Source organism: Phaeoacremonium minimum (genome assembly GCF_000392275.1).
Source record: "Phaeoacremonium minimum UCRPA7 unplaced genomic scaffold PA7_03_scaffold_377, whole genome shotgun sequence".
Taxonomy (NCBI): domain Eukaryota; kingdom Fungi; phylum Ascomycota; class Sordariomycetes; order Togniniales; family Togniniaceae; genus Phaeoacremonium; species Phaeoacremonium minimum.
In genome coordinates, this window is record NW_006921281.1 from 5294 (window position 1) to 14782 (window position 9489).

Here is a 9489-nt window from a genome sequence, read left to right on the forward strand (position 1 = left end):
TAGGAAAGACAAAGCTTACAGTGTGTCATACTGCGTGGTGTGTGGCGAGTACTAGACACCTTACCTAAAGTGGCATAAGCGAGTGTTTCACGGTCCTGTGCGAGTGCTTTTCGTCAGCTTGAAGGCTTTGCATTGAATTTCAGGGCGCTTCAAGCTACAAACAGTTTGCTCATCGCGCCAGGCGGCCTTGCTACATCTCTAACTCTCGTCTTGGGCTCTCTCAGCAAAGCAATGGCGGCTCCTTCGCCCCATGGCTCCGACTCTGACCCAAACGCCAATCTCGCCAAACCTCGCCGAGGCCACACCAAGTCACGGGCGGGTTGCTTGGAGTGTAAGAGACGCCATATCAGGGTGGGTTGGCTGGTGTACTCATGAGTCATCTCTGCTTGAACGCTCTGCTGACTGACACAACTTAGTGTGATGAAAGACATCCCATATGTGCCAATTGTGACATGGCAGAGCGGCAGTGCGTCTACACTGGGGAGTCTCTCAAAGTCGGCAAGCACGCTTCCCTGTCTACAGGCAGAGAGCCCAGGAGTATCTCGTCCGCTCCACAAATTCTCCTGCAATCACCACGCGAGCGCTCATCATCTGCACTGTCTTGTTCGACAAGCTTCGAAGGGGGGCCAGTCGTCAACTTCCTGCACCTGGAACTCTTGCACAATTTTACAAGAGACACGTTTGCCATTGGGTTTGGGCAAGACTTTCCTGACCCCACCCAATTGATAGTCGAATCTGGGTTTCACGCTCCGTACTTGATGTACGAAGCGTTGGCCATCTCCGCCTGCCGCCTTGCCTCTCTCAACCACTCTAAGAGAAGCCTATACTTACACGAAGCTATGCTTCTACAGACCCACGCTCTCTCACTATTCAATACAGATAAGGAAGAAATATGCGAGTCTTCTTGTGTTGCAAGGCTGCTCTTCTCCTCCCTTTTGGGCCGTCACCTTTTGTCTGATACGCTCGTGAATCGAGCAGGTGGTTTTATATCTTTCCTTGAGCGTTATGTTCAATTTCTGCGGCTTCATCGAAGCATGCGGAACATCGCAGCCGACGCCTACCCATTTCTGATGCAGTCAGAGCTTGCACCTGCCATCTCGTGGGGTACAGCGATCCTCGACATCCATACAACTGGTCACCATTGCGACAGCGTCCTCCGGCTGATATCGTCTGCCAACCTCGACGATACGGTCCGTGAGGCGTGTCGACAAGCTGTTCATTTTCTGCAGGTAGGCTTCGACGAGGCTCAAGGCGAGAGATCGCAGTGGCGCACAATACATGTCATTTTTTGGTGGTCAATTCTGTTACCTCCCGAATTTGTGGATTTGCTTGCACGCTTACAGCCTGAAGCCATCGTCATCTTAGGCTACTACTCTGCCCTCTTACATTATGGGAAAGAAATCTGGCTGATCGGTGATGCTGGCACCTTTCTGCTTGACGCTATCACCCAGTATCTTGGGCACGACTGGGCGGAGTGGATGGCCGGACCAAGGGCGTTGATTGTAGGTGCCCAATAGAAATCCAGGGAAGTCAACAAGACAAGATATGGTTGCGAGCCGATAAAGACATTTAGGTTTGCCTCGGGTGCTGTCTTTCCGTCTGTGAACTTGACCAAGACCAGCCCAACTTGCCGTCGACAAGACGGATTTTGTGGCCACTCAAGAGAATCTTCTCGATCTACTAGAACAGAAGGAAGGTCTGGACCTTACCAGACGTTTATCTTCGAACAGCCAGCTCATTGTTCGTCTTTCGACGGCACATATGCCCTCGATTCGAAGCCCCGTCAATCACTGGCTTACATAGCTATCAATGCGTTTCAGCTAAATGATGACACATCTGATGGGGCTCAAGGTGCAAATCAGAATTTAAACTCTCCAAATAAATGCAAACTGGTTACCCTGTTATTGACAGCTACCACAGTGCATCCAAGACGCGGATAATTGGAACTCGGAAATATTTCAGGGAATGAGATCATCGTTGAATCTTGTCTACTCAATCCCTTCGCAACCCACCAATATCCTTCCGACCTGTAGCGCATATGTGAAATGACTCTAGCTCTCTGGTTGGCCACGGGTATATCTATGTGCTCAATCTGAACAGTTCCCTCAAAAACGAGACTCGAGCCGCATGCTCCGATAGATGCTGCAGAACACGCTAATGGGCCGTACCACAAAGGGTTGTCAGAGAGAGAGAATTACATTCAAAGAGCCTACAGCTACGTCTCGGAAACTATCGCGAACGCTATGTTATCGTCTCCAACGCTCGGGCCAGTCTTTCATCCTTCGTTGTCCAACATCTCAAACTCGTTGTGTTTCCCAGATAATACGACTGGGATGACATACGTTGAACATTGCGACCACAATGAACATCAACGATGCATCGAAGATGTAGATGTAGACCTCGGTGGATTGCAACTCGCTGTCACAACCAGCGATGTATTCAGCGATACGATAGACGGAACCTGTCATGATAAACATGCTCGCGGCGTAGAGGGCGAAGATATATCTCTGCCAGGGCGCTTGAATGGAGAGACTTCGGGGGATAGGGTTGGCCGAAATCCGTTGATGGAAAACGAACAGTACAATCATGAAAAATCCCAAGAAGACGATTTGGATATACCGAGACCGCCAACGATGATATTCTGATCTGCTTTGGTCTATCCTTTGTCTTTGTGTTCGCAAGCATGCCGCCGCCTTATCTTACTACGTCAGCGCCGACTCCATGGTGACCCTCCCCCTCTACTTCTTCTTTCTCAAGTTGAATGGAGCTGCACTCACCTCCTGACAAGAACGAAACAACGTCTTCCAAGACAAAAACCTTTGTTAGTATTGTTGGCCTGATAAGCGAATGAGAATCGGCCTGAAGAAGAAGAATCAAGCGGCCCAGAACCATGTAAATGGAAGCTGCTGGAAGAGTTGGTCCAAGGAGGAGCAAAAGGCTCTGAATAACATAAGGCATCGTCGTCCAGTCCGGAGACTGTGTAGCTGAGATGGCACGGCCAACATAACCAACTGCCTCAACTGCCAACAAGAGGTTCTGTCAACACTCGGCCTTGGCTCAACTTCAGTTCAAGCCACTTGCAAGCACATCGTATCAAGAAGGGTATAAAGTACCACCTTTTGGGTTGTAGTAGCTGAAATGCGTGCCCACATGCTGCCACAGATAACAGCACGATGAAGATGACAGCCGCCGCTACGATGGGTTGTAATGATAGAGGACGAATTCGCCAACTGCCATCTTTGGACGCTATCCGATATGTAAAATTGGGTGGTTGTAGGAATATCGGCTTTTGAACAGGGCATTGAAGTGGAGGTCAACGAAAGACGGTATGGAGTGAGATGTAACTGATCAAGGTCCAACATGAAAGATCAGATAGTGGTTTTATCTACCATCGCTTTTGGTGTCTTCGGCAGCCACGACTTATAAATAACTTCCCTTGCGCGGTGGAAGAAGTAGAGAAGATATGCAACATTAAGATGAGCCACGATACGAAACGTGCTTTGCTTAACATTGTCCGCGCAAAGTGTACTCCATTAAAGGGAGATGTGAATCGCAGGCTCCCAACCGCACCCGTGCGTACTGTCCCAGAAGCCCATTTCCGCGTATCATTCTTACATCCAGCATTGCAGCAAACCCCCTGGATCAGATCTCCTCCTACACCGCACATTGCCTCAATCGAATTTCGTATCGATGAAAGCGCTTTTCGGATTCACGCAGAAAAAACAAGGCGACAACTACTCAATGGAGAACGCCGTGTGGCTGTTCATTGATTTGCGCGCTGGTGACGGCTATTGCTTTTGAGGCTGAGTCTGAGACTCAGGGGTCGCGAAGCGGCATATCGCTCACAAATTTGCGGCGTGTCGCCAGCCTCAATCACGCTGAGCTATTCGGCCCGAAACAATCATCAGAGATTTGACAGAGTATTGAAAGAACAAGTATTCGTGCCAGAAATAGCACACGAAACGAAACGCAGTTGACATGTAAGAGGGGCGATAAGGTTGAGCCCGAAACATCCAGAGACGTGCACAGGGCATACGACCCAAGCAACGATAATTTGTGGAGCCTATCTTCTACCTAAGACAGCATTTATATGAGCCAACGTCTAGATTTAGACATCTTGCAGCTACTACTCTGTACCAAACCGCATGACGGTGCTCAGAATCTCTTATCGTTTCATATTTCGATACATTTGTGCCTTTTTTCTTCTGAAGTACGACTTTCCATGTCAGTCTGTGACCGCTCTCTTCCAGTATTCCCCATCAGGGGAAGCGGCTTATCTCTATGCTATAAGCTTTGGCCTCACGACAATCGCTCACGTCGTTCAAGTATTCCGGTTGCACACCTAAGCGACGATCACCACCGCGAGAATACTGTCGTAAGTTAGTAGCGCCACTTCGTTGCTGAGAGGTGAGAGTGGCGGCTGACCTAAATGGCCCGTACCGCAAAGCTTCTTCCTACTGCTTTGAGAGAACGGGCCTCGACTGACAGCGAGTGGAACTATGGGTATGGTAGGGCTTGAGTGCTGCTAAAGGGCTTGCTTAGAGCTACTATGTCGGAGTAGTTGAGTTGTCGGTCGCAGACGGTGGAAAAAGGCGAGAATTTTCATTCAGCTGATTATTTCATTTCTCAAATAGGTGTCTATACGTACTGAGTTCGGTAGGCTATAGCTATAGAAGCCGGCCTTTTAGATGAGATAATGACCTTAATATAAAATTAAATTAGATTGGGTTAATATTAAAGTTAGAAAAAAAAATGTAGATAGCCCGATTGATGGCGATAGGGTTGGGGAAGGAGACGACATGCTCAGCGAGGCCGCCCTAGAGAAAGGCGTAAGAAAATTCCTGACTACGGCTGATAGAAACACCGTGTTCAGCGTCATTACGTTGGGAAAGAGCTCGTAAGTAAAGGTAGCATCACGCATTTATACAAGATGGCATATTCTTCACACAGGAGCATCCTCAGGCCTGCATGATGGAACGGATACTGAACAAATGAACCTGCTGCAGTTCCCAACAGCCGCAAGGCAAATACTATCAAAATATAGAAAACAATCCTCATATTCAAGTTTGCCTACAGATTCTCTAGAGTAGTAAAGTGCTAATCTGATGCATTGAGGATTTCTCAGCGTTAGGTTAAATGATAAAGATCGAAACAAAAACACATATAATCTATAATGAGCAGATACGCACTAATGTTACTGACGTCACATGATCAAGCGTTGGCGCATGTGTAGGTAGGTACTTGGAATGACTACTGCATAATACTTTCAGAGACTAACTTGGATCGGTGCAGTGTTCCCTGTATTCTGTTACTGCGCGCAGGTATTGTGGCGGGGCATGTTTAGCGCTTCCATCATGAATGATTTAGTGGACTTACACCTGACTTTTTCTTCCCCACGCTTATCTATGGCCTCTCTTCGACGACATCTTCTCGATATCTTGCTGTAACCAGACCAGTGCAAATCCGCGCACAACAAAGACTGCGACAATCCACGACTTGATTCACGAACTCCCATGTCTACACAACGGAAAGCTCGTCTTCGGACTGGCTGCCTTATATGCAGAGAAGCTAAAAAGAAATGTGATATGAGAAAGGTATTATGAACACCCCTACAATCCTATCTTTTTCTAAACATGGTACGCAGCCCGACTGTGATCGATGCAAGAAGCATGGCCGGACGTGCAGATGGCCCCAACTGGCATTATCACGGGCAATGCAGGCTCAAACGGCTGAGAATTGCCTGGCAGATCCCTGTCTCCAGTCTCTAGGAACGCTATCCAAGTCTGTATGCAGCAATAATGCCATACCACCACGCATCTACCCGTCGGCCAATGAATTGATCCGGGGTATGAATGGACAGCTGTTACGATATTATGCCGATTCAGCGGCCCATATGGCTGCTGTCTTTGACAATGATCAGAATATCTTCTTGACCACATTCCTTCAATTGGCTATCCAGGGACTTTCACAAGGATCCACTGCCTTGTTATACTCCATCCTGAGCTATGCAGCCTCGCACTACGCTCAGAGGACACCAAGTTTCAGTCCGGTTGCTCTTGAATTACATGGTAAAGCTATCAGCGCGACGTCCGAGGCTATTCGGCATCTCAACGAACAGCGAGACGATATATTGCAGCGGCCCGGCCAATACGAGGACTTGTACCAGTATAACCTTGCTGCAACTCTGATGCTATGCTCGATAGAGATTACTCGTGGCGAAACAAGTACATGGCTGGTTCATCATCAGGGAACAAAGAGTCTCTTGCAACTGCGTGCTCATGGAACCCCGCCGCCAGAGCACAATCAAATGCTTCGCATGTTCGCATATCACGACTGCCTGTCCCTGACTACAGACCCCATATTCGATCAGGAGCTATGGCAGGATGTTCTCAACAACGCAGAAGTACCCTTGCAAGCAAGCAAGCCTGATTACGACTGTTTGATGGGCGCAGCCGCTCGAGTGTTTTACTATATCAACTGCTTACGACGACTGGAATGCGAAAGCAATGCACAAACATCAATCGCGATCGTCAATCAGATCATCGGTATTGTCAGAGGTCTACAATCCCGGAGGCTGTCATGCGATAGCCCTCCAGAATACATCAAAGTGGCAGAAACGTATCGAATGGCGGCCCAGATCCAGCTTCACCGTATTGCTTGCCGCTGGCAGTACGTTGTTCTGACAGACGATGAGCTTGTAACTTTGTCTGAAAGCATTGTCGATGCCTGTTCAGAAGTTCCAAGGGCTTCGATACTCTGGCCTCTGGCCATGGCTGCCCCATTTGTAGGGTTGGAGAGACAAGGCCTTATAAGACAATATATCGAGAGGGGACACATCAAGCATGGCCTTGCCCATTTTGAGAAGGCACGGTATGTATTCGAGGCCCTGTGGGCAGCAAGGAGTCAAGGCAACGACGTCAGCTTTGGCGATATTCTGAGAGCGCATAATTGGTCTCTTAGTCTGACCTGAGTACTGAAGCACAATTACCACATCGCACTCAAACTGGACTGTCATCAGCGGTAGGAGTTCGCATCGGCTATCGGTTCCCGACTTCCGTCTTCCGACTTCGGGCTTCCAGCTTCCGGCTTCCGGCGACCATGATAACTCTCGAGGAGAGTGTCAGCTACTACGAATGTGGACGGACAACAAATAATCAATCCTCAACGAAGATGATATATCGTTGTTTGCTAGCATTTGGATATCATTGGGGTAGGGTTATGACGCTTGAAAGGCATCATCACCATCTGCCGCAAGTGGGAATATCTTCAGCGGCTAAACCTCACTTGGAGCACAGAAGCTTTGCTGTATTGGTCGGCCCATCTTTCAATAATGCTGCCACAATCAATTGAGGAATCAAGCAGGCTCCATGTTAATTTCAAGACAGCAATTGTCTCTGGTTTGTCTATTCGTTACTTATCATCAGAAGAGGACGATGTTGCGCGATTCTCATAACTATGTGGGCACCGAGACTTCTCGTCAATAATTCCTTATGAATTGAGATAAAGGTCTAGCGCATTCGAATAGGATAAATATAACTATGTTAAAGTACAAAGTCTCAAAATTGGGTCCCCCGTGCGTTTGATCGTCTCAACCCAACGTCACCGCCGAAACTTCTCCTTCCGTATCTTTAGGATAGCTTCAACATCGCACTACTCCTGGCTGATAGTTGAGTCGGAATGGTAACTTCGGAGTTCTCTGGGCGGCACGTAAGCCTTCCTACCACCTGTGAACCAACTTATGCCTGACAGGATGGCAACCGCGGAGAGCACAACGATTGTGTAGTTCATGCTCTGAGCAGTAACAGGGCGGCTGGAGGGAATGCAGAAGAAGATGATGCCGAACGTCAGGAACACAACCGAGATCAGGTTCGCCGGCAGACCAAGCTTTCCGAGGTGGAAGGGGCCAGGCTTGAGGACCTTTCGGCCACGTATCAACAGGACCAGGATTGGCATGAGATATGAGACATAGAAGCCGATGGTGGCCACCGAAGTCAAGGCATAGAAGCCAGTGGCTGTGCCGAAGTAGATGGCGCACAGTACGCACTGCACGCCGACAGCAAGAAAGATCGCATTGATCGGGACATTGAACCTGGGGTTGACCTTGCTCCAGGTGGATGCGAAAGGGAGGCCGTGGTCGCGGGCGAAGGCGTGGACCGTCCGGGATCCCTCGGTGAGCAACATGAGGGCCGCCAGGGATGCGCAGATGATCTGGAACAGTCCGAGAATGATGATGGCTGCGTCGCTATGGGTGCTGTCATACCAGATCTGGATGAAAGGCAGTCCTGTCGCAGTGCCCAAGACCTCCTCGATATTGCCCACGCAGAACAGTACAGCGATCAGGAAAGCCCAGCCGGTGATGCCACCAACAATGACTGTGGTGATCATGGCGCGTGGAGCGTCGACTGCGGGGTTGTGCATCTCTTCGGCCATGTGAGCCGGCGCATCATAACACAGCACTAAGAAGTCTGTTAGACGTGTTCTTCCAAACATGTAATCTTAACAGGAATGTATACTTACTACCCCAGAAGGATTGCAGAAGGCCGATGATAACTGCAATACCCTTCTCTTCATATCCGGAGAAGTTGGAATAGCTCGTGAAAACATATGAGGCGCTGTTCTTTTCGGGAATCATGACAAGGAGCACGATGATTGTGACGAGGAAGCCAACAACACTCCAAACGACTGTGAGTCTCAAGTTAGTTTCGCTCACAATTCACTTGCGGAAATAGTGAGACAAGAGCGACTTACGCGATGCGGTGGTCAAGTGAGGCAGTAGCTTGACCGCGTAGATGTTTGCCAGGGTGATCAAAATCGCGATCATGTACATCACCAACACCATCTGCCAGCGCTCCGACGTGTATGTCGGGTTAAGGATAACCGCAACACCCATGATGTACTGCGCGGCAAACAGAAGCCCGGTGCTGCCGAGGGCTAGCACACCAATCAGTTGGATCCATCCGGTGATCCAGCTCTATATGCTTGCCATTAGCATGCGGCCAGCGTTACAAAGTGCTCGCAGAGCCTGGGGATTCTTTACCGTGATCGGTGCCCATTTCTCCGAGCTAAGCATTCCCGTCCACGAGAACTGTCCACCATTGGTCGGCATGCTGGAGCACATCTCGGCCAGACTGCCAGCAACGCACAAGGCGCACAGGGTGACACCGATCCACCCGAAGGACAGGGTCACAGGGCCACCGGCGTTGAAGGCGTTCTGGAAAGTGCCGCCCATGGCGGTCCAGCAGGACGACACGGCGAATCCCATGCCGATCATGGACATCAGGCCCAGGTTTCGAGTCAGTTGCTGGATGAATCGCATGTCAGCTCTGTGGGTGCATCGACTCGCAAGGTCGAATCGCTTACCTGGGTGTACCCAAAGCGCTCGGGATCCTGGCCCTCTACCAGCGTGCTTTGCTTCTCATGGTAGTCATGCTTGAGCTCGGACGCGGGAACGGGAGACTTCCCGCCCGTGGAGATCCTTTCCTCCGCCAT

The 9489-nt window shown here is 49.6% G+C and overlaps 1 protein-coding gene across 1 annotated transcript; it reads right to left on the reverse strand.

Annotated features, from left to right (window-relative positions):
• Positions 1 to 7650: 7650 nt before the first annotated feature.
• Positions 7651 to 9489, reverse strand: UCRPA7_4969 (putative gaba permease protein; the record flags this gene model as incomplete). Its single annotated transcript, XM_007917524.1, has 5 exons — positions 7651 to 8456; positions 8518 to 8682; positions 8749 to 8971; positions 9038 to 9301; positions 9361 to 9489. The coding sequence occupies 5 exons, from the start codon at positions 9487 to 9489 to the stop codon at positions 7651 to 7653; spliced, it is 1587 nt and encodes a 528-aa protein (XP_007915715.1).